Here is a 26,327-nt window from a genome sequence, read left to right as displayed (position 1 = left end):
ACGCTCCCGGGACCCCCGCTGGACCACCAGGTAATTTTAAAACGTTTATGGGGGGGTTGGGAGGGTGGTGGAGGCTAAGGGAGTGGTTTTAAAGGGTCGGGTGGGTTTTTAGGTTGTGTCCTAACTCCCATTAATGTGCACTAACCCGATTAACGATTTTTTTCACGATAAATCGGTGGAATTTCTATTGTATCGCACTCTTTAACGATTAATGACGATATTTTAAATTGTCAAAAAACAATTCACATCCCAATTAAATAATCAGAAGCTGTCCAGGCCTGATCAGGAAACTGATCCCTGTCTGTAACTAAGTCAGTGAGATGCCATTAATTAGTGAGCACAGTTAAGAATCACTGGACCTTATTCTAGAAAAACATTTCCTCATTCTTTGCAGTTGGAAAACATCTCTGTTGACTAAGACCGAATTGTGTTTGAGCATCCCTGCTATTATAGAAGTTTTACCTGACTATCCAGTCCCAGCAGAACAATCATCAGAAAAAAGAAACATGCCCAAAGTGGTGAAAAGGGCATCATGGCGACAGCTCGTGGATATGCAATAAATGCCAGGCCAGGCCCTGCAATGACATCAGGAATTATGTGAGAAAAAGCCAACAAAAGTCTGAATATGTTACCAGGGCAAGCCTCCAAGTGGTGGAGGTGGTTGGTGGGGTCTAACTTTATAACTGTGTGTATTGGTACAAAGTCTGCAGTTTTCACTTTGAAAATTAGTCCACCAAAACATCCCACACACATTTACCCCTGCTCATTTTTGCAGGCAGTTTTTTCCACAAGAAAAATTACATACATATTTTTGAGAGTTCTAAAGTATGTGCATAAGTGAAAGCCCCTCTACAACCCTACCCCCTACCCCCGAGAACATCTCTGCTCACTGCGGGTAAAGTTACACGTGAAGTGGCATTACCCGCACATAGGGAGGGCAATTTTCTAAAAGCCTCAAGTATCAGCCCTGGCCCTTTATAAAATTAGTTCAATCCCTGACATATTTTGCCTGCACAATCCAGTATTGCTGCACTTCTTTGGGAGTCAAGGTCGCTTGTGCTCTGCTTGGTACCTGCTTCTTGCCAAGAGAAGAGAGGAGGCTGCTGTCTGTGGGGCCCATGCTGCCAAAAGAGGCTCCTGTAATCGGCCAGGCCCGTGCAGGAAATGAATCTGCTGCTGTGGGTCATGCCTGCACGGCCGAAGGAAACTGCTGCATTAGCCAGGCTGCATAGCTGAAGACAGAAGTCTGTTGTTGTCTGCACCACTGAAGAAAAGAAGCTGCTGCTATATGCAATCTGCATGTTTTGGGGAGAGTGCGTGACTGTGCGTGTGAGAGCATTTGTGAGAAAGAGATAGAGTGATTGAGTATGTACTTATATGTGAGAACATGTATGTGTGTGAACAGATAGCATATGAAAAAAAGGGCATGTATGTGTTTGGCGATTTTGATATGAGACTCTGCACGATTGAGGATTTAAAGTTCCTGAGGCAGCATGTACTTAAGAACAGGTTAATCTGAAGCTGCGATAATCCCGCACCTATGGAACTACATATCCCAGGATTCCTAGGGGGCAGCCTGTAGGCTGATGTCACCAGTGAACGTCTGATCAGGGAGGAGGGCCCCCCCCCCCATCTTGGTACTATAGGCTGAAATTTTCAATGAACCTTGGGGAGGAGGACCGCTCAGCTGAGCCTAGGTTAGCTGCCACAGAGCAGCTCCTGGAGGATGAGAAGCCTGAGCCAGGGAGGAGGAATAGCCTAGTGGTTAGAGCAGTGGGCTACGAACCAGGAGACCAGGTGCTCCTTGTGACCTTAGGCAAGTCACTTTACCCTCCATTGCCTCGGGTACAAACTTAGATTGTAAGCCCTCTGGGGCTAGGGAAATATACCTACAGTACCTGAATGTAAACCGATGTGATATCTCAGATTGAATGTTGGTATATAATAAATAAATAAAATAAATCTTTGAGTTAAGTTACGTTTGTCTTTTGAGTAGTTCTCCAGTGAAAAGGAAAGCATGGAACCTGGGGTGTTGGGTAATTAAAGTGGAGTTTAGCTGTGTAAAATGCAGCAGAACTCCTGTGGAAACTAAAACATTAAACCCAGTATGTTAGTTGAATAGAAGCTAGGTTCAGCTGGGGAAGAGTGCAGCAACGCTAACGTAGAAACTAAGGAATTGAACCCACTGTGCTTGTTAACTGAAGCTGGGTTTGGCTGGGTAAAAATGCAGTAGTGCTCTGGAATTAAACCACTTTGTTAGTGAAAATGAAGCTTAGTTTTGCTGTCTAAAATGAAACTGTGTTCCTGGAAAAGTTAAAGACAAACTCTGGGGGTTGAAGTAAGTTTGCTACAGCTAGTCAGCCTGGGCTGAGTAGCTGTAGCAAAACCATTCCCAAGGATTATGAATGCTAGATTTAAATATTCTTATTACTTGATTTGTATGGTAGGAGCAAGACCCTGTAGCAAAGCGAGCTCTTTGATTATGAATCAGGGATAGTGATTAACTGGGGCTAAGGTTGTGCATCCTAATAAATAGAAGCAGAGTATTCCAATGTACATATGACACTGTGTTACGGTCCCGGTCCCGTCACCTACCTCGGGGCTGGCCCGGGCCGCTGCAACACCTCCTCGGCCGGCAAGGCCCATCCCGGCCTCTGCCGTGGTGCTCCCTCCTCGAAGGAGATGCCAGCAATCCACCACGCCTGGCCCTGCCCCCCAGGTGCTCACGCGCGCAGGGGCTCCAGATTTAAAGGGACCAGCGCAGGAAGAGAGGGAACAGCCCACAGATGACGTCAGACGCTGCAGGGGTATTTAAACCCTGCAGCTAGGCCTATGTCTTGCCTTGCAATAAGGTTCACTCTTTGTTAGAGTTACTAGTTGCTGCTTCCGACTATTGGCTTCTGACTTAGGCTCGTCCACTGGCTTCTGACTCCAGTTTTCGTCCACTGGTTCCTGTCTCCAGCTTTCTTCCAGGAGGCCTCGCCTAAGTCCAAGCGGCTCAGGTCCTCATGAGCTCCTCTTGGGACCGAGGGCTTCCAGTGGTGAAGTTCCAGTTGGCCTCCTGGCTTCAGCTCTACTCGTCTCTATCCTCTGGAACTCTTCTTCAGACACGACCCACAGAAGACCGCATGTAAGTCCAAGTGGCTCGGGTCCTCACAGGCTCCTCCTGGGGGGACCTCGGGCTTCCAGTGGTGAAGATCCCTCCAGTCTCCTGCCCTGTGCCGTCTCCTGGCTTCGACTTCCACTGTGGGTCTTCCCACGATATGTCATCATCTATCCCAGCCGGCTCAAGGGTCCACGAATCCAAAACACTGCTGGTGAACAGAAGCTAGCCCTAAGTGCCATGGTGTCATCTATGAAGGGTTAAAGGGGAAAAGGTTATGTGATAGTCTTCTGGAAAGTGCCCTGTACAATTTATGTTTTGGGAAGAACTGGTGATTTTGAAGTTCCTGCAAAACTGCCTAGAAAGATGTACTAAAAAGGTGTTTAAACCTCTAGCTTGTGAGTCAGTGAGACTTATTGGGGCTGAAGGGAACAAAGAAGGTATAACAGAGGTCCAGGCCCAGGCAGAACCCTTCCTTTGTTTTCAAGAGGTCTCTAAAGACCCAGGTAGACCTAGGCTAGCATTTAGGGTTCCATGCTTTCACAGTGCACCAGTCCCATGGTACCTATCTAGGAAGAATCAGCTGGAACTAGGGCATGCTGATCAGAGGTGTATTAACCTCTCAAAGCTAACGAGATCAAATAACTCCAATCCTCTTACCCAGAATGCACTAACTTGCCCTCAGACTCCATCATACCACTCCAAGGCTGGGCATCGCTCGTTACAGTGTGTTAGAGAGAAAGAGAATGTATGTGAGCATCTGAAAAAGCATGCATGAAAATGTGTGTTTGAGAGAGAGCATGTGTGTGTGAGATAGAGAGAATATGTGTGTATGTGAGTGAGAGAGAGAGAGCGAGAAAGCATTTATGTGTGAAAGAGATTCTGGCCCAAGGAGAAGGCTGCTTCTGCTTGCACATTCTGAAAAGAGAGAGAGCATGTGTGTGTGTGTGTGTGTGAGTGTGTGTGTGTGTGTGAGTGTGTGAGAGTGTGTGTGTGTGTGTGAGAGTGTGTGTGTGTGTGTGTGAGAGAGAGAGAGAGAAACATATGTTTGTGTGATAGAGAGAAATCACATTTGTGTGTGAGAGCATGAGTGACAGAGCATATATGTGTGTGTGAGAAACAGCATATGGGTGAGAGTGTGTAAGCATGTGTGACAGCATGTGTGTATGTGTGACATAGGAAAATGTGGGAGGGAGGTTCTGGAAGCCAAATTTAGGCTGAAGTCCAGAACCTCCAGGGTAGTGTTCTCTGAAATGCTTTCTGTTCCATGCACAGGTCCCCAGAGGCAGGCAGAGCTCTGGAGCCTCCATGTGTGGATGAGATGATGGTGCAAAGAAGAGGAATTTCGATTTTGTAAGGAACTGGGGAACATTTTGGGGAAGGGGGAGTCTTTTCCGAAAGGATGGACTCCACTTTAACCAGGGTGGAACCAGGCTACTGGCGCTAACCTTTAAAAAGGAGATAGAGCAGCTTTTAAACTAGATCAAAGGGAAATGCCGATAGCCGCTCAGCAGCGCATGGTTTGGAAGGAGGTATCTTCAAAGGATACTAATGAAGCATTAGATTTAGGACATCCCAACTGAGAGGTTCCAATAGAAAAGTAGTCCAAGTGCCTATAATGACAAACTCACCTGAGCTAAAAGATTCCAATTTATCCCTGTCAACTAAAAAGCAGAATGTTAATACAAACAAAAAAACACACTTTGAAATGTTCATATGCTAATGCCAGAAGTCTAAGACATAAGATGGGAGAATTAGAGTTTTAGCAGTGAATGATGACATAGACTTAATTGGCATCTCAGAGACATGGTGGAAATAGGATAACCAATGGGATAGTGCTATACCGGGGTACAAATTACATTGCAATGATAGAAAAGAGCATCTTGGCGGGGTGACGCTTTATGTCCGGGATGGCATAGAGTCCAACAGGATAAAAATGCTGCATGAGACTAAATGCACAATCAAATCTTTATGGGTAGAAATCCCTTGCATGTGGGGAAGATATAGTGATAGTAGTATACTACTGTCTACCTGGGCAAGAAGGTGAGACAGACAGTAAAATGCTAAGAGAAATTAGGGAAGCTAACCAAATTGGTAGTGCAGTAATGGAGATTTCAGTTACCCCAGTATTGACTGGGTAAGTGAAACATCAGGACATGCTAGAGAGATAAGTTCCTGGATGGAATAAATGACAGTTTTATGGAGCAATTGGTTTAGGAACAGATACGAAAGGGAACAATTTTAGATCTAGCTCTCAGGAGTGCAGGATTTGGTGAGAGGAGTAACGGTGGTGGAGCCGCTTGGCAATAGTGATCATAATATGATCAAATTTGAATTAATGACTGGAAGAGGGACAGTAAGTAAATCCATGGCTCTAGCACTAAACTTTTAAAAGGGAAACTTTGATAACATGAGAAAAATGAGAATTCATTGCCAGAGGATGTGGTTACAGCAGATAGTATAACTGGGTTTAAAAAGTTTTGGATAAGTTCCTAGAGGAAAAAACATAAACTGCTATTAATTTAATAAGCAATAATAGCTTGAGATTTATTAATGTTTGGGTACTTGTGACTTCGATTGGCCAGTGTTGGAAACAGGATATTGGGCTTTATGGACCCTTGGCAGACCCAATATGGCATATCTTATGTTCTTATGTGATAGAGAGCATTTGTGTGTGTGAGAGACCCTGGCCCAAGGAGGAGGCTGCTTTTGTCTGCATGTTCCAGGAAAAGAGAGAAACAGCATGTAAGAAAGCATATATGTCTGATAGAGAGAATGTGTTTTTATGTGAGAGAACATATTGTTACGACTGTTGCTGCCTGATGTCTCCACTCCGCCCTCCTTACCTCTTTTGCGATTCCTCCCACGGTTGATGGACGTCTGGCTGCTGCGGCGTCTGCCTGCCGTCCTCTCCGGCGTCCCCGGTCCGGCTTGGGCGCTGCATCCCGCCATGTTCAGTTACCGAGGATCTCAATTCACGGCAAGTTTCTGGAGGGCCTTGTGCAAGTTATTCGACATCTCTCTAGACTACACTTCAGCCTATCATCCACAATCAAATGGCCAAACAGAACGGATGAATAGAACCTTAAAACAGTTCATTCGAGCCTACGTGAGCTGCCGTCAGAATAACTGGGCTGAACTGTTACCTTGGGCTGAATTCGCCATCAATTCTCATCCAGCAACATCAACTGGATCAACACCTTTTAAAGTGGTATATGGATGCTCTCCACACCGCCACTTCCACTGAAGTTCTCAGTGACGTCCCCAGCAGCTCAATCTACTGCTGATGAAATCCATAACCTGTGGACTCAGACGAAAGACATGCTAGTTAAAGCGAGTGACCGTGCTAGAAGCTTTATAACGCTCACCATTCTCAAGCGCCTGTCTTCAAACCCGGTGACAAAGTCTGGTTATCTACCAAACATCTCAGACTGAATTTACCCTCCACTCGTTTTGCTCCTCGCTACGTTGGACCATTTCCAATCCTCCGACATCTTGGCAACATCACTTACAGTCTGAAGCTACCACCTGGACTAAACATCCACAACGCTTTTTCACGTTCACTCTTGAAACCTCTCAAACTCAGTGAATTCTCTTCCAAGACTCAGGAACCATCTCCCATCAATGCAGAAGATGATCTAGAATTTAAGGTCGAAGAGATTCTTGATGTCCGAAGATGAGGCAAAACACTTGAATCCTTCTTTCTTGGGAAGGTTTCGGCCCCGAAGAAACTCTTGGAAGCCTCAGGCTAACACCCTTAATACAGAGGTGCTCCGTCATTTTCACCTCACGCATCCTTGAAGCCTAAACCTGGTACCCCGCAGAGGAGACCACCCTTTGAAGGGGGGTACTGTTACAACTGTCGCTGCCCGACATCTCCACTCCGCCCTCCTTACCTCTTTTGCGACTCCTCCCACGGTTGATGGACGTCTGGCTGCCGCGGCTTTTGCCTTCCATCCTCTCCAGCGTCCCCGGTCCGGCTTGGGCGCTGCATCCCGCCATGTTGTTCAGCTACCATAGGGCGCACGTGCCGCGCGGCCCTGCTTCTTATTCCTTCTTTGGCGCGAACCTCAGGGGAGTCCCCCTGTGATGACGTCACGCATCCCAGATACAAAAGCCTACTCTGTTTGCTATCTAATTGAGTTAGCAAGGGATTCCTTACGGATGGGATTCGCTCTCCGCACCTAGCTACTCTGCCTCTCCTTAATTGGGCTTACTCTATCGGGGTACCTGCTCCTCGGGGGCCTCTCTCTTTTCTTTCAGGTCACTGTCTGGAACCGGTACTCGCTCCTCGAGGGCCCATGTTCCCGGACTCGCTGCTGAGCTTCACTTCTGCTTGCAAGAAACTGCTGCCTACACCATCAGTGTGTTACCAACTATTCCTCAGAGCTATTACCTGGAACCAGGTACGCGCTCCTCGAGGAGCTGCCTTTATTCAGCTGCTGTGTTATCTTCCGGGAGAAACCGCTGTGTGAGTAATCTACCAATGAGGGCTCTATCCCAGAACCCAGTGTATGCTCCACTGTACTCACTATCTCAGTTTCTCTTCCACTACAGCACAGCTATTGAGGGATCGCTTGTTCCAGTGCCCTGAGGGACTACAAGCCCAGCCGGGCTTCATCTCTACTCACTACTGCCACCTCTGGTGGCTTCTCAATTCTGTTTAATAAAAGATAATTCTGTGTTGTGTGTCTAAAGCTGAGCCTGACCTGTGGCCCCTCATGGAACTTCCCCCATGGGCGTGGTCAGCAGCCACAGTGTCCAAGGGTCCACCCAAACCTTACAAACAATAACACATATGAAAGAGAGAAGAGCATGTCTGTGGAGCATGTGTAAGTGAATGGGTATTTTGGAGGTTGTGTGTATGATAGAAAGAAAGGAGAAAGTTGAGGATTTTATAACATCATATCTTGATGCAGTCTTAACAGCCAAAACATGTGCCACATTTGAGTTGATAGAATTGTTACAGCTGATATCTGTCTTCATTCCATCTTGAAGTTAAGTTTCAGGTAGTTAAGTTTTCAAAAGCTTGGGGAGATTTGTTTGCCACATTTTCATAAGATTATTTGACTGATTGTGTTTCCCTTTATAAATCTTGCAGGGGGTACTGCCTGTGTTCGGCATTCTGAAGTCTTCTCCTTGATTTTTATGAAAATTATTCATAATCATTAGCAATGTTTTTAAAATGTCTTTGGGGGAGGAGGTTTTGTGTATATTTGAAACTTCATTCCCTTACCTCTTGATTATTGTTTGGTTTTCTCCAAAATCTAAAAGAAAGAACAGCTTTTCTCTCCCACCCTACCTCTGTTCTGGTAATTTGCCTTACTCTCATTGTTCACCCCCTAGGATCCTGGCCTAGTTCTTCTACCTTGGTTCTCTCTGTTGCATTTGGCGACCACAAGCCCACCCCATGGCTGGCACACCTTTAGTGCTCCCGATGCTGTGGTGAAGGCGCGGGGAAGTGGCCTTAGGTGCGTGTATGCTTGGCGGGCTTTTTAAGGGCCCGCAGCAGGAAAACTCCCACGATTGCCGACCCACCCCCCCCCCCCCCCCCCCATCCCCCCCCCCCCCCCCCCCCCCCCCCCCCCCTCTCCCCCCCGATGATATCAACAGGGCATGGGTATTTAAACCTAGGCCTGCCAACTCGGACACCTCAGCAACAGGTCCTGACTCCTGGACTCATTGGACTTCTGATTCATTGGCTTCAGATATTTTGTTCTCTTCTGGATTGACTCCTGGCTGACCTAAGATCTTGTCTGGACTTTGCTAGTCTTCTGCCTGTCCCAATCCCTTGGCTCTCTCCATTCTTGCTGCTTGCCACCTGCCCTGACCTTTGGTACCTCTTGACTCCACCTGTGGTCTGACTGACCTTAGCTTTGTACCAACGACTCTCAGTGGATCTCCAGCCTGCATCGGATTCTTCACCATCCAGACACTTGCACCTAAGTCCAGCCGGCCCTGGCACCCAATGTCTCAACCTGCAGGGAACAAGGGCTGGTATTGATGAAGGTCCTGTTGGGTCTCTGCTCCAGTCAGGTCCATCTGTCGACAGTGAGGGCATGCAGGGACTCCTCCCTGCAGGTAGTGCCAACCTTTGCCTTGACCCAAGGGTCCACTACCATAACACTCTCCTTTGTTTATAATGGGGTGTTTTTGCCTCCAAATAAAATGTAAGAAAATTATACAAGTTTTCTCCCTATCTCTTTACTTGGCTCTATGCTTTTGTGACTTCCCAGCTTGCTCATGGCTGGGATAACACCTGCCATTATGGGTACCATTTTTCTGCTTTGCAGTGCCTTAGGAAATTCATGCCACTGTTGGTGTTGCCTTTGCTGCTCTTTTGGAGCTTTTCTCTCGCTTTGGGCTATTCATACAACTTTGTGGTTCCCTTTGCCCCCTCATGATGCCTGGGAGATTTTGATGCCTCTAACCTGTTTTTTGATACCCTGCTTGCACTCTGTGCCTTGGAGGGTTTGATGCTTCTGTGCTATTTGTGATACTCTGCCACAGGGGCAGCTCAAGGCAACCTGCTGCCTGAGGGGAGGGATGAGACAGTACCATCTCCTTCCTCTCCCTCTCTCTCAAATCACAGTTACAGGTCAAATCATCAAGAAGGGCAAGGGTTGGTTGTCTCTTTGTAGTCTGGCCCTTTCGGTGATTTTAAATGCTTGCAGAAGGGGGAAATCAGGAGTCAGAGTTCCAGAGGAGTAGCAGATAGTATGGATGTGCATTGATTTTTTTTCATGTCATTTTTTTTTGTGTTGTTATCTGTTTGATTTCATTTTTTTAAATGGTTTATGGGTGTTTATTTCTGGTTTCCCTAATTTCAGAGTTAGTGCACACTAACGGGACTTAGTGCACGCTAATTCACACATGCTCTCTCACACACAGATGCTCACACATGCTCACAAACATGCTACTTCTCGCAGACGCTCACACATTCTCACACTTGCTCACAAATGCTTTCACATATGCTGTTTCACACACACACACACAAAGATACTCTCACCACACACAGATGTTCCCACATATGTTCACACACATAGTCTTTCACACACAGAAGCTTTCAAGCACATACAGATGCTCACATGCTCTTTTACACACAGACAACCACATGCTGTCACCCACACGCACATGCTTTCTCTTATATACACCCATTCATATGCTGTCTCACAAACACACATTACACATTCCCTCTAACTCACTGACGTGCTCTCTTCCTTTTTTTTTTTTTTTTTTGGTTGCTGGCAGGACTTCATCTCTGCCGTTGGCAGGTTGGGCTCCACCATGAAGTAAGACCTTGCTCTCCTCCTCCTGCTGCCGGTTAGATTGGCCTCTGCTGGTGGCACACAAGGCTTCATATGTCTTCCTCTTCCCTCTGGTGGGTTGGGCTCCACTCGTGCAAGGCCTGCTCCCCTCCTCCTCCTGCTGCCAGTGGTGTGGCAAGCAAGACTTGCAGCTCTCCACCGGCAGGTTGGGCTCTACCAGTGGCACAATGCCTGCTCTCCTCCTCCTACTGCTGGCAGGCTGTGTTCCCTGGTGGTGCACAAGGCCTGTTTTCCTCCTCCTGTCACCAGTGGGTTTGGCTTCTGCTGGCAGCTTACGAGTCCTCTTTTTTTGATTCACCAGCAGGGGTGGGACCCCACCAATGTTTATCTAATATGTAATCTGGTGGCAAGGTGAGGTAGCCACTATGAATTTTGGGGGCACTTTTTTTGCCCCCAAATTTGGCCACTTGAGGCGGCTGCCTCACCCTGCCTCATTATAGAACTGCCCCTGCTCTTCCCAAATCTATACCTTGGACTTTTGATGCCTCTGTACTGTTTGTGATATCAAAAGTCTATGTGTTGGGAGTATTGATCTCTCTGTGCTATTTGCAATACCCCACTCATGCTCACTACTTTGGGTATTTTAAGGACTCTGTGATGTTTGTGATACCTCACCTGCACTCTGTGCCTTGGAGCTTTGATTCCTCTATCTGTTTGTGATACCCTGCTGATTTGATGGTTCTGTGCTGTTTTGCAATACTGGTTTTGATGGCTGGGAGTGTTTGTGATACCCCTGACTAAATTTTATGCCTTGGGGTTTTGATGCCTTGCTGCTGTTTATAATATCCTATTCACACTCTGCTACTTTGGGGATTTTTGATACCTCTGTGCTGTTTAATAGCTTGCTTGAATTCTTGCATATTTTATGCCTCTATGCTGTTTATAATACCCCCCACACACTGTGCACTTTGAAGATATTGATGCTTCTGTAATGTTTGTGATACTGGTTTTGAGTTTCTGAAGGTTATAATGTAATAATAATAAGACCATTATAACATAATAATATATGTTTTTTAGTTCCTTACTATTACAATTGTAATAATAATAATACACCTTAGTCCTATTATTCTCCGTGTTAACATGTAAACGATGTGATATACCCAATGAATGTCGGTATATAAAGCAAATAAATAAATAAATACTATTTGGGATATCCTGCTAAATCTCAATACCTTGGTGGTTTTTAATGCCTCTGTGTTGTTTTCTAATACCTTACCCGTACTCTGTACTTAGGGGTTTTGGTGCATCTGCCCTATTTGTGATACTAATTTTGATCCCTCTGTTTATTTGCGATACACCACCCATACTCTGCACCTTGGTGGTTTTGATGCCCCTATGCTTTTTGTGATTTCCTGCACTGTTTGATTGGAGGTTTTGATTCTACTCTATCTTTCTATCTTACTTTGTTTTCTTCCATCTTACTTCTAATATGGTGCGTATGCTATAATTTCAGAGGCAGATTACAGTGAAACACCACTCTGAGCCTTACCTATATCTTCTTTGTTTCTTAGTTTATGTGTATGCACAAGAAATCAGCACACATACACAGTGTAAGAAATATGTTGCATGCATTGTGAAAAATGCTGGGGGTGGTATTGTATTGTTCAACTGTGATATATCACATAGGTTAGCCAGCAAGTAGATATATGTGCCGCTGCCAAACATTTTAACTCTCCTTGTGAAGTAGTGCCATTCTTCTTGCTGCACTTTCCATTTGTGATTTCAATCTCCAATGCCACTACTTCTACTGCTGTTGCTTCAAGCTACTCTTGGTACCTTGGTTCTGCCTCTGCTCCAGCTGTATTTGAGTTCTTTTCAAATTACCTTCCTTCAGTAATTGCAATTCTTGGCCTTGCACTGGCAATCCGATACTTTGCACACTTGCAGTGCCACTCATGGATCCTTGAGCCCTTTCATGCCACTCCTGATACTGCTTTGCCACTCTTGGTGCCTTGGATTTTGATGCTATTCTTCCTCCTGCCTCAGCCCTCGTTGTATATTTTGGGGCCTTGCTGCCACTCTTCTTTTTGCATTGCTCTGCACCTGCCATTTGTAATTATAATCTCTAGCACCACTGCTGCAGCTGTTGCTTCTCCAAGCCACACTTGGTACCTTTGGGTGGTTCTACCTTAGCTCCAGCTGCTTTGAGGTTCTTTTAAAATTACCTTCCTTATTGTACTTGATGACTTTTGGTCTTACCCCGGTAATCCCAATGCTTTGTACACTTGCTGTACCATTCATGGACTTTTAGGCCCTTTGTGCTACTCATAAAACCGCTTGCTCTCTTGGTATTTTGCTTTTGATGCCATTCTTCTTCCTGCCTCAGCCCTCACTGTACATCTTAGGGTCTTGCTGCCACTCTTCTTGCAGTATTGTTCTGCATCTACTCTTTGTGCTTTTAATGTCTAGTGCCAGTGCTGGAGCAGCTGCTGCTCTAAGCAACTCTTGGTACTTTGAGTGCATAGTGAACTATTTACAATCAGATGGCTTGCTGAACCTGATGCAACATGGATTCACCAGGGGAAGGTCTTGTCAGACAAATCACTGACTTTTTGATTGGGTGACTAGAATTGGATTGAGGAAGAGTGGCTTGATGTGATCTACTTGGATTTCAGCAAAGCTTTTTATACAGTCCTGCATAGTAGGCTTGGGTATAAAATGAGAAGCTTTGGAGTGAGCACCAAGGTGGTGGCATAGATTACAAACTGGTTGAAAGATAGGAGATAGCATGTAATGGTAAACAGAACCTACTCTGAAGAGTGAACCATATTAAGTGGAGTGCAACAGTGATCAGTATTGGGACCGGTTCTGTTCAATATCTTTGTGAGTGACATTATGGAAGGGATAGAAGGTAAAGTTTGTCTGTTTGTGGATGATACTAAGATCTGCAACAGAGTGAACATGCCTGAAGGAGTAGAGAGAATGAAAAGTGATTTAAGAAAGCTTAAAGAGTGGTCGAATATATGGCAGCTGGGATTCAGTGCCAAGAATTTCAGAGTCATGCTTCAGAGTTTGGTAATCCGAAAGACCTGAATGTGATGGGGAGTGAAATACTTATGTGCATGGACCTTGGGGTAATAGTATCTGGTGATCTGAAGATGGTGAAGCATGTGATAAGGTGATAGCTAAAGACAGAAGAATGCCGAGCTGTACAGAGGAATAATCAGCAGGTGATAATGCCCTTGCATAGATCTTGTAGAGGCCTTACCTGGAGTACTGTGTTCAGTTCTGGAGACCATATCTCAAAAAGGATAGAGATAAGATGGAGGCAGTCCAGGGAAGGGTATCCAAAGGGTGTGGGGGTCTGTATCAGAAGACTTATGAGGAGAGGCTGAAGGATCTAAATATGTATACCCTAGAAGAGAGGAGATGCAGGGGGAGACATGGTACAAAACCTTCAGATACCTGAAAGGTTTTAATGGTACACAAACTTCAAATCTTTTTCATCGGAAAGGAAACAGTAGAACTAGGGGTCATGAAATGAAACTCCAGGGGATGTCTCAGAACCAACAACAGGAAATATTTCCTCACAGAGAGGGTGGTGGATGCTTGTAATGCCCTTCTGGAGGCAGTGGTGAAAAAGAAAACAGTCAATGAATTCAAAGAGGTATGGGATAAACACTGTGGATCCCTAAAGGCTAGAGCATGAAAATGAAGAGGAGGGTGCATGGGGTAACCCGAATGGAGAGGCAGTTACTACCCTTAATAGACGGCATGGGGATTACTACCCTCAACCAAAAGCTTTGATGCTTTTGACACAACTGCAACATCGCTCCCCGCTTTGATGGCAGGGGGGAGGGGAAAAAAATAAAAAGGGAATTAGATACAATCGAGAACCAACATGGGCCCTGACTTTTATGGGTTAGGCTACTGACATGTAGAACATAGAGAAAAAACAGAGGACTGCTTCTATGGCCAATTCCCAAAGCAAAGAATACCAAGCAGCATTGTCTGAATTATCAAGAAGGCTCCTTATCTAGTAAAAATGTTGCTAGCAGTAATTTGGTATGGGTTTGAGTGTTGCTTGGTTTTGATTGTAAATATTACTACTCTTATCATAAGGATTGGAGGTAACTGTATGGAGCAGAGAAGTTACCACCCTTAAGAGAAACATGGAAGTATCCTGCACAGAACAGCAGATACTACCATAAGAATCTTGGTGGGCAGACTGGATGGACCATCTGGTCCTTTTTTACCATCATTACTATATTTTTTTCTTTTTTTCAATTCTTTATTTATTGCTTTTAAAATCATTCAAAACAACAATATATAGCCAATTACCCATATCATAGCTCCTGATTGATATTTTATACGAAAAGGAAAAACAATCCCATATCAGTATCTGTTTTCTCAATCAGCCACTTATATTAGGCAAATATAAAGTAAAATCTTTATATTTCTTTGAGCGTTAATTTTAAGGTTAAACTTACAAGGCAAACATTTTCTAGGACCCTTACTTTAATATTACTACCGGATTTATACCTCTAAAAGGGTTTTGAGATCTAAAATGGCCTCTAGCTTCTTTCATTTTATGTGGTTCTACCTCTGCTCTGGCGTTTTACAGTTCTTTCAAAATTCACTTTCCTTACAGTCCTGGCAATGCAGACCTTACCCAGTTATCTTTAACAGTTTCATGTTCTTTTGGACTTTTTCTTCAGAATCCCTTCTCTTATGGTTCTTATGACTATTAGTCTGATCTGATATTTACCTTTGCTGGATTATACCACAGCAAAAGGCAGGGACTGCACAAGTACAGCACCCAGAACCAGGACCATCCTCTTCCATTATTACTGCTTCTTAGGGTAATGAAGGCACAATAGGGCAGAGTTAAGGCCTTCACTTTTACCTCCTGCTCTTCCTCCCCCCACCCCACTCTCCCCTTTTCCTGTGAATAAGATCACCACACCAGATGAAATTCAAACAGTATTTTAATGGACAGATTAAGGCTGCAGCATCAAGGCAACTGAACAATATAACTGAACTAAATACAAACAGAACTAATACAAACAACATCATGTCTTGACATATCAACGCATCTAGAAAAATCTCTCCTTAGATGACCAGCGTCCTATCCACTAAGCCAACAAGCCTTTTGTAGCCTATACAAATCCAGCTGCAGAAGCCAAATATGTTGATGGGGTCACTGGCAGGCTGAGGTCTTGACCGTAGAAGTCACCCGACCTTTGTTGAGCGCTGTTCATATGCCGGTGCCCCTTTTCTTCTCCCCTGGCTGTGTCAAAGCACCTGCTGGCCCTGTGACTTTCTTGCCACCCCCCCCACCCCCCCCCCCCCCCCCCAATTTCCTTCACGTGAACTGCTGCCCCTTAACTATGATAGAATACCTGGTAGGTTTTGGGACGCTCTATTACGTCGCTGTTCACCATGCCTAAATGCTGCAACTACCCCACTGCTAAATTCCCTAACCGACCCCATAAAACAAGGCAGGACGCTGACCACCAGGCCATGCTGATAGAAAAGGGGAGCTGCCTTACAGCTACCTATTTGAACCACCCGCTTCAGCCAATCCTGAATGTTCTGACTCCGCCCCCATCTCTCCTTTACTTTAACCCCCCGGCGAAAGCCCCGGGACTTACGCACGTCCCGGGGCTTGTGCGTGCTGCCGAGCCTATGCAAAATAGGCTCAGCGTGCGCAGGGGGCTTTTAAAAGGGTTACGCGCATAACTTATGCGCGTAACCCTTTTAAAATCCGGCCAATGTGTGGTAGATTCTACTATTGCTGTAATCAAACTATACAAAATAGAAGAAGAAATCGCATAATGGATCATCCGCACCTCCAACAGTCAGATTTCCCATTCCTACAGCTGTTACAAGGGGTGGGCAGGAGAAGCAACCAGCATGGGCACCAAACCAGAAGAGGGAGATAGCTGTACCAAACCATCCTTTTGAGTTGGTCTACAAATTCATAAGCCCAAAAGGAAATGGGGTGCTAAAAGTAACCCTTTTCGGGGCTCCATTCTTTCCAGTGACTGCCCTGGCTGTATCTTCAGTTACACAATCACTTCCAAAGCTGGGTATACTCACCTGATTCAGCCACCTCAGAAATATGTACTCCTTGTTCTTGTGCCATAAAGCCCAAGATAGAGAAGATGGCAATACCAGCAACAAAGCTAGTACCACTGTTCAGGAAGCAGAGAGCAATAGAAATCCCTGAGAAATGCAATAGTGACAAGAATCAGTCTTATAATACTTTTCATGATTACCTTAACATGCAACAGCTTAAAAAGCACCAGCACAATAGTCAGCACAAGTGAAACCTTTATCTCCCCTTATTACCCCTCTGCATGATCTCCATTCATCATGCAAGTTGTTCTTATCTGTGCCCTACTCCAAAGTCAGCTCCCAACTCCACAATTATCACCTTGCTTTGCTTTATGCTTAAAACAAGCCTCCCTTAGTTGGAGCATTATGTCACCTCTCTGACCATAAGTCTAGGGCTATCGGAAGGGATGGGAAAAATGGGTGCCTGCCAGGGATGCCAGACCAGGGGGAATTGCCATCAAAACTGGGAGGGATGTCATGCCACCATTGCTGCTGTCACCGTATTGGTGGAAATAACCATCTGTTCTGTCACTCCTGTGCTTCCTCATCTTTGAAAGAGACTAGCCAGCTGCATCATCAGAGGGGAACCTCCCTCTCCTCATCCATCCGGGGCACCATTTAACCTGACGACAGCCCTTTTCTATTCTTCTCTTACTGATCAGAGCCTTGTTCATTTAAGGATGTTTACTGTATTAAATCTCCTCAATCTCTAACTTGTCTCTTAAGTAAATAGTACTGCAGAGATCCAGTAGCACTATAAAAAGGATATATATTAGTAGTAATAGTAAATCAATTCAAAATCTAACTGGACAAATTTTAGAGGAAATAGATATTGGTAAGTAGGGGGCTTCTGAAAGGGTGTTGACGGCAAGAATGAATGCACAGTACAGATGGTGGGTACAAAAATAGAAACAGAATTCACAGAAGCAGGAGATAGACACAGAGAATCCATAGGCAAATGATTGAGAGGAAAACCAGAGATTGGCTGGAGTCTGAGGCACCAAATCATGAGTGAGATTGGGCAGATTAGATAGGCATAATGATCATTATCTACTGTTGCTTTCTATGACATTGGTAAGAGCAGATTTGAGAGGTTGCGGCACTGTAAACAACCCATCCTTCACTCCCTCAAGAGCAGAGGACAGGGGAGACATGATAGGGACAAAACAAAGGATGGGAAAAAGAATCATGACCTAGTGATACTGCAAGACATAGAGCAGCTGGATTCATACCAGCAGGCTACAATTCCCCAGAAACCAACAGGGCTGGTGCTTCAGGTGTATTGGTGTTTCATGTGTATTGTCCAGTAAGGCTACAGGGAACTAAGAAATTAAATGTTTGGGCAACAGTATTATTAGTTTAGGTAGTTGTCTAGATTATTACAAAGCTTGGAAAAAAGACATAGCAGGGTGAGTTGCTAGGTATTGGATTAAGTATGGGATCTTGTATTGTCATCTATGGAGGTTGGTGGAGAAATAATGATAGATATACGAAAACAAAACAAATGGGTGATCAGAAGTATAACAATGTCAACTGCAAGTAGTTCTCAGTATATATCAACTTTGAAAGGTTCCACAACATCGAACCATGTTTCAGAAACAATCTACTTCAGAGGGATTTTGCTTCATTAGATACTCAGCCATAGACAGTCCATACCGTGGCTCAAACTTTAAAATTCTCTGAAAAATGGAGAAAAACCACTGTGTTTAAAAGGAAATCGGAAGTGACACAAAAGTTTCGTAAGAAATTCCCCACAATACATTTTGCTTCAAATCAGAGAGTACCAATTGACCAATTCATTGAGCCCCTCAGGAGTCACAGTATACAAAGAAAAAATCCAGGATGGATTCCCATCTATTCAATAATCTTTGTACATTACCGCGCCATTGTAGATTGAGTTGTTCAAGTACAGTCCACCTAAAGTCCTAGAAAGCATGTGAATATTTCAAACAGTGTGATACCATGGGGGCTGATAATTTAAATGTGTTAATACAGCTCCTGTGTTTGATAAGTCTCACTCTGATGCCCCTTTTCATTCAACCTATGTAAATCAGATTGCAAGGACAACTCTTTGTGAGAGACAATTTGTGTTAGATTTAAGTTTAACCACCCGTCCTGATTGTGGATGTTACTCATATTGAACCAGAAAAAGAGTTGGAATACATATTACAATGGCCACAAGGATGGTGACCTTGATCTAAAATGGGCCTCTAGCTTCTTTCATTGAATCAGAGTTCTAGTGGACCACGATGCATATGGTGACCTCTAAGGGCCTCAATGAGTTGGTCAATTAGTACTCTGTAATTTCATGCAAAATGTATTGTAGAGAATTCTTACGTAGTTTTTGAATCACTTTCGGTTTCCTTTTAAACACACAGCAGGTTTTCTCCATGGTTTTCAGAGAATTTTAAAGTTTGAGCATGGTAAGACTGTCTACGGCTGAGCGTCTAATGGAGTAAAATCCCCCTGATGCAGGTTGTTTCCGAAACATGGCTCCATGTCAAGGATCCTTTCAAGTTGCTGGACATAAGCTAAGTTTGCAGTTTGATATTGTTGTACTTTCGCTCACAATATATGTTTTGAACTATGTCAATATGGGTCCTACCTGGATTAATAAAATGTATCAGTGACAATGATTTTATATGCATTCACACTAAAATTACTAAAAGAAATCAAAAGAGTGGACCATTGATTTTCAGCATACATTGTTTGTATAAGCTGAGCATATGACGGTCATACAGATATTCTTATTCATACGAATTTGTTATGTTTTCACCTCCATTGAATTATATGATCAAGACTCTTGTTTTGTTTTCATATATCTATGACCGGTTTAAGGTCTCAGAGTTAGTTATTACTATTATGGGCTTATATTGGGAGAAATAGTGATGACATAAAAAGTGACTTGGTTAAGAAGTAATATTCTAGAAGCGATCAAGCTTCTGTGAGTGGCAGCTGGGATAATGTCTTTTGCAATGTGCACAGTAACTCAGCAGTCTGAATGGGCCAACTGGTCTTTTTCTGCTGTCTTATACTATGATTCAACCTTGAATAAATACCCATGCTTAATGCACATTAACCGTATGTTAATGCAAGAGTTACTTTACACTTTTATCTATTTATTATATAACTTATAGTCCTCTGATCCACAATTTCCGCCTTATCTGCATGCACAATGAGCTAATGTAACACACATACAAAAGAGTCCAATTAAAATACATATCCAACAAGGCTAAGGCTCATTATACAAGGAGTTATTAAAGGCTACAAGTTAAGACTATTAGCTGAGATATATTATATGAAGAGATTATTAGAAAAATATTTCTTCCTAAAATCTAGGCAAATTTAGTTGATTATTACTCTGTATTCCTTGTTTTATTTCATTGCATAGTATACTTAGCTTGTATCAGTTTTTCTAAATAGAGCTCTTAGCATTTAGGGGTGAATTTTCAAAAAGTTTCAATGTATAAAATTGGAAAGTATCAGGTAGATTTTTAAAAAAAATGCACGCGTCCATGTGAGCACACATGGATGTGTGATTTTATAACATGCGCACGCCAGCGTGTGCATGTTATAAAATCCAGGCCAGCATGCGCAGGGAGGGTAGATTTCCCCAGTTTACCGCGCGGCGACGAGATCGGGCCTCCACCAGTTCCCATCCCAATCCGCGTCAGTTAAGGAGAGAGACAATTTGTGAGAGTGCGGAGAGAGAGACAATTAAAGAGCGGACTGGGAGGGCACTTTTCCTCCCCCTTACTGACCCTCTTTCCCTCTTCCCTGACCCCTTTGAAGGCCCTACCCTGTGTAATTTTCATTCTTTTGGAACTTACGCCAACTCCTGAGCTGGCGTAAGTTGCAGGCGCCATCAGGTTGCCGGCGTGCGATCCCCCAGCACAGCAGCAATTGGCCGCTGTACTGGTGGCCTCCAGCTCCACCCTGCCCCCCCTGGACCACCCCTCCCCTACCCCAGACCGCTCCTTGATAGAAGCCTGGCTCTTATGCGCATAACGGGGGTTACGCGCATGACTGAGACTCTTCTAAAATGCTCGCAGCGAGTGCAAGGCCCAGCCACAGCGTAACCCCCCGTTTTCCCCCCATGCGCAGGGGATTTAAAATTTAGCTATATGTGTGCAAGTGGCAAGAATGAATGTAAGTAGAATTTTTCAGAGGCCTAAAATTCATGTGTCACACATACATGTATGAGGGAAAAAAAGGCAGTTCAGAGTAAGGTTCAGAAATGTGTATAGAAGTTGGAATTTTATAAGAGGTATATGCATATACATTATCAAACGTATATATGTGCTTTTACACCTACTGATTGAGTCATGCAATTGAAATCGCACTTGTGTTTTGTCTGTAGTTTTAGGGTGGAAGTTCTGGATGAAATGGTAGGGATTCAGGATAAAGGTGCTGGAGAGTTTAGGTGAACTGGTGGAGGTTTAGATAAGCTGGTTGAAGTGTCAGCAAACTAGTGATTCCAAATACACACATAAGTATAGTACATGCATACTTTCTAAAATGCCTACTTTTGCATATAATTGATGGTTATTATGTGCATATATTAAAAATATTACATGCGTAAAGTATAAAGGCGTATTTTTCTAAAATGGGTAGAGAAAGTGTGGATGGCTCCTGAACTGGACTAGCAGGACTCAAAAAAAGGAAATTATAAGGTAAAACAGATGTCTCCTTCCTTTTCTTCCTACTAGACCAATTCTTATGCATGGGAGATACCTAAGTTGTGTGTTGGCAGAGAGAGAGGAAGACAAGGCTGCTTTAAGGATTTCTATCCCTGAAGGCATCATCTGCTGTGGCTTGCACTTCCAGTCTATAATACCTCACAAAGGAGTGTAAGAATGACCAAGTGACTGCCTCATAGATTTTCTTCCTGGTAGGCTTAAGATACCTCCATTCATGACAATGCTGGTGCCTTGTGGAGTGTGGCCAGTGCTTGTCTTCCAGAAAGAAAGTAGGCCTAAGCTATTGTTTCCTTTCTGGGGTGTATACAACACAAATCCAGAAGATGTAGGCTGTTATCTTTCTATCGATACTCACTGCTCCTAAATGCTGGACTGATTTAAATGAAATGAAGACACCACCTTGGGCACAATTAGATGGTACCGGACGAAAGATGAAAGAGTCCAAAGAAAAAAAACAATAAAGGTCCCTACATGAGAGGGCCTGTAGTTCCGGATGTGCTTAGTTGTGCAGATAGCTACAAAAAAAATCAGTTTTCAGGGACAGGTCCTTCATGGATGCCTGCTTCACTGGCTCAAAGGCGGATTTCACCAAGGCCTCTAAGACCAATTTAGGGTCCCATTGCTGAACTATTGGTGTAAAGGGAGGCTGAATATATTTTACTGCATTAGGAATCATACTCTATCGGGTGAGCTGCCACCTAGGTGCCTTTAATTCAGGCCTTATAGTATGACAAATGATATCCTAGGGAAGACTCCATGGTCATGGCAGAACCTTTTCAACATTCACCAGATCCTGATATATGCTAGTGATATAGAGATCTTACATGCCTTTAGCATGGTTGATATTACTGCTGGGGAGTACCCTCTTCCACACAGGTATGCCCTTTCAAGGACCAGGCCATAAGAGAGTATGGAGATGGATCTTCCATTGGGACTGGACCTGGGCAAGCATAGATGAGTTACATCCAGCAACCTTATTAGGTCTGTATACCAAAGTCTCCTCATCCATCCAGGGCAGCCAGAATGACTATTGAGGGATGGTCCTCTATCATTTTTATCACTCTATGAGAAGCTACATTAGGAAGACAAACAGAAGGCTGTATCTTGGCCATGGACAGAGAAGGGCACTATTCCATTGTACCTGCCTCTGCACAGTGGCTGAGAAATATGTTGGCTCTGGAACGTGAATGGGTTACCATTAAGTCTGCACCCAAGTGACCCCACTGATCCACTGTCCTTTTGAAGGCCTCCAGGCTCAGTTTCCATTCCCCTGGGTCTAACCTGTTTCTGCTGAGAATGTTGGCCTGGAGATTCTCCTTCCCTAAACTGTAGGTTGCCGAGAGGAAGAGCAGGTTTTCTTCTGCCCATTTGCATAGCTGGGCTACTTTGTCTGCCAATGTGGGGCTGCCAATGCTGGGCCACTTTGTCTGCCAATGTGGGGCTTGTTCACATGTGCCACTGCCTTGGTATTATTTGACAGGACTCTGATTGCTTTCCCTCTTATCAGAGGGAGAAATGTCTTTTTACCCAAAAGCAACTGAAATCTAAGTTTAAGCATAATTAATTTAGCTCAAATAACTTTCTCAAAGGAAAACAGCCTCTGTGTTCATAGCTCTGTATTCTAGCCATGACAATTCACAACCAGTTCATACTGCTGTTATGATAGCACTGAGTAGCTGATAAAAATGGAGTACTGAAAGTGGTTCTAGAGAGCAGAACTACACTCTCTCAATGGCATGGGTTACTGCAGTACTTAGATACTGATGTGGGCAGGTATATGAGAGAAAGACAAAGAAATGGCTGAAAATGATGCATAACAGCAGTCTAATAAGAGCATGTAGAAAACCAAAGCAAAAATAAGTTGTTAGTAATCCATTGTTACTGAAACCCACAATATCTTTAAATATTAGGGATGTGAATCGTGTCCTCGATCGTCTTAACGATCGATTTCGGCTGGGAGGGGGAGGGAATCGTATTGTTGCCGTTTGGGGGGGTAAAATATCGTGAAAAATCGTGAAAAATCGAAAAATCGCAAAACCGGCACATTAAAACCCCCTAAAACCCACCCCGACCCTTTAAATTAAATCCCCCATCCTCCCGAACCCCCCCCCCAAATGACTTAAATAACCTGCGGGTCCAGCGGCGGTCCGGAACGGCAGCGGTCCGGAACGGGCTCCTGCTCCTGAATCTTGTTGTCTTCAGCCGGCGCCATTTTCCAAAATGGCGCCGAAAAATGGCGGCGGCCATAGACGAACACGATTGGACGGCAGGAGGTCCTTCCGGACCCCTGCTGGACTTTTGGCAAGTCTCGTGGGGGTCAGGAGGCCCCCCACAAGCTGGCCAAAAGTTCCTGGAGGTCCAGCGGGGGTCAGGGAGCGATTTCCCGCCGCGAATCGTTTTCGTACGGAAAATGGCGCCGGCAGGAGATCGACTGCAGGAGGTCGTTCAGCGAGGGTTCCGGTGCCTCACTGAACAACCTCCTGCAGTCGATCTCCTGCCGGCGCCATTTTCCGTACGAAAACGATTTGCGGCGGGAAATCGCTCCCTGACCCCCGCTGGACCTCCAGGAACTTTTGGCCAGCTTGTGGGGGGCCTCCTGATCCCCACGAGACTTGCCAAAAGTCCAGCGGGGGTCCGGAAGGACCTCCTGCCGTCCAATCGTGTTCGTCTATGGCCGCCGCCATTTTTCGGCGCCATTTTGGAAAATGGCGCCGGCTGAAGACAACAAGATTCAGGAGCAGGAGCCCGTTCCGGACCGCTGCCGTTCCGGACCGCCGCTGGACCCGCAGGTTATTTAAGTCATTTGGGGGGGGTTCGGGAGGGTGGGGGATTTAATTTAAAGGGTCGGGGGTGGGTTTTAGGGGGTTTTAGTGTGCCGGCTCACGATTCTAACGATTTATAACGATAAATCGTTAGAATCTCTATTGTATTGAGTTCCATAACGGTTTAAGACGATATTAAAATTATCGGACGATAATTTTAATCGTCCTAAAACGATTCACATCCCTATTAAATATGCTTTGGAGAGATAGATATGTTATAACAATAAAGTGTATTACAAGAGTATGGTATCTGACAAGCTAAATTAAGTTTTAGCTGGACAGAACAGAAAATCTTCCTGTAAATAAAATAATGTTCTCTTACCTGTAACAGTTATTATTGTATTTGTTATAGCTGCCTAATGCAGTAAGACACCCCAGACATATGGCATACGAGAAGAAGATCTGTGTTCCGGCATCCATCCACACCTGAGAAGGAGACAAACATAGTTGATATGCAAGCAGAATGCTAAAATCAGGTATCTAGCTACATGGCTCCCCAAAGCCAATAATGGAAGATTACAAACTGGTCTGATTTTCAGAAAGTCTATAATGAATATGCATGGCATTTACAGTATTTGCTGAGAAAGAAGTTGTTTAAATATTTAAGCAAACTGATTTAAGCATAAATTAGTGTACTAGAGCAATTCATTTTCTTTTTCCCTATTTATTGTTTCCAGTGTTTCAATCTTTTGAGTTCACTGTAATTCATTTTTAATTTTAAACTATTTAGTTTATTAGCCCTGTATTTTGCAACCAATTAGTGACCCAACTAACAGAGAACTATAAGATCACAGTATTTTAGTAAATGCTCTGTGAATGTCTTTCTGAAAACCTTTTGACCTCAATTTGTTATGAGGTTACAGTGTCCCTTGAAATCCTCAGAGAGCAGCTTATGGACAGGGTACTTACCAAGAGGCAAGCGGAAAATCAACTGGAGGGTGGGAGGTTGCCAGGAGAAAGGCATGTTTGCAAGGCCTGTGCAGTTCTCCCTGGCACCATCAAGTGGCCTGGTAAGTGACAAGGGTAGCAAAAGGACATTACATGAAATTGTCCAAAACAAAAATATGACACACTAAACAATTATACTTTTAAGCCAATGGAGGAAAATGAAAAATAGGAGGAAAAGGACCTCAGAGCTTAAGCAAAACAGGTAAAGGTTTTGTAGTTGCTCGCTGATTTGATCATAGGTCAATAAATTCCTTATACATTTTTTAAATGCAATCTTTTGTGAACAAGCAACAGATTTAAGATTTAATGCAATTTCCTATAAAATGATCACTTAAGAACATGCCATACTGGGTCAGACCAAGGGTCCATCAAGCCCAGTATCCTGTTTCCAACAGTGGCCAATCCAGGCTATAAGTACCTGGCAAGTACCCAAAAACTAAGTCTATCCCATGCTACTGATGTTAGTAATAGCAGTGGCTATTTTCTAAGTCAACTTGATTAATAGCAGGTAATAGACGTCTCCTCCAAGAACTTATCCAAACCTTTTTTAAACCTAGCTACACTAAGGGGCAAATTTTAAAAGCCCTATGGGGTAGATTTTCAAAGGGTTGCGCACGTAAGATTCGCGCGCAACCCCCGAAAACCTCCCCCTGCCTCCCCCTGCGTACACCGAGCCTATCTTGCATAGGCTCAGCGGCGTGCGCAAGGCCCAGGACGCACGTCGAATAAGGGGCTGGCCGAGGGCGTGCCGGTGGGCCGGGGGCGTGGCGGCGGTCAGGGGTAGGGCCGGAGGCATGACGGCGGGCCAGGGGTGGGGCCGAGTGCTCCGGCACAATGGCCTGTGCTGGGGCAGGGAGCCAGCAGCAGGCGAAACTCCACCAAATAAGGTAGGGGGGGGGATTTAGTTAGGGCTGGGGGGTGGGTTAGATAGGGGAAGGGAGGAAAAGGTGGGGTGGACAAAAAAAAAAGTTCTCTCCAAGGCCGCTCCGATTTCGGAGCGGCCTCGGAGGGAACGGATGGAGGCTGCTCGGCTCGTGCAGGTTGCACAATTGTGCACACCACCCCCCCCCCCCCCCGCGCGCATCGACCCTGGATTTTATAACATGCGCACAGCAGTGCGCGCATGTTTTAAAATCGGGCATAGATTTATTCGTGCCGGGTTGCGCGAACAAATCTGCGCCCTCGCGTAAGTTTAAAGATTTGCCCCATGCGCGTAAATCCAGCTGGATTTATGTGTGCAGGGGGGTTATGCATGCCAAGCCTATTTTGCATAGGTCCGGCGATGCGCGCAAGCCCCAGGATGCGCTTATGTCCCAGGACTTGAAAAAAGGGGCGGGGTGGGGGCGTGGCCAGAGGCCTCTCTAGG

The 26,327-nt window shown here is 44.7% G+C and overlaps 1 protein-coding gene across 1 annotated transcript in view; it reads right to left on the bottom strand.

Annotated features, from left to right (window-relative positions):
• The window catches only part of LOC115090602 (sodium- and chloride-dependent GABA transporter 2-like), a 204,260-nt gene that overhangs the window by 65,086 nt on the left and 112,847 nt on the right, over positions 1-26,327 (bottom strand). Inside the window, exons 8-11 of the mRNA XM_029599942.1 lie at positions 24,336-24,439; positions 22,911-22,918; positions 16,474-16,599; positions 463-575 (exon numbers count right to left, since the gene is read on the bottom strand). Coding sequence (XP_029455802.1) covers positions 463-575; positions 16,474-16,599; positions 22,911-22,918; positions 24,336-24,439 — 351 coding nt within the window. The remainder of the gene's footprint in view (positions 1-462; positions 576-16,473; positions 16,600-22,910; positions 22,919-24,335; positions 24,440-26,327) is intronic.

The sequence above is a fragment of the Rhinatrema bivittatum genome, chromosome 4 (genome assembly GCF_901001135.1).
Source record: "Rhinatrema bivittatum chromosome 4, aRhiBiv1.1, whole genome shotgun sequence".
In the NCBI taxonomy this organism is placed as follows: domain Eukaryota; kingdom Metazoa; phylum Chordata; class Amphibia; order Gymnophiona; family Rhinatrematidae; genus Rhinatrema; species Rhinatrema bivittatum.
The sequence above is the reverse complement of the archived record's forward strand: the minus strand, read 5'-3'. Positions and strand labels throughout refer to the sequence as shown.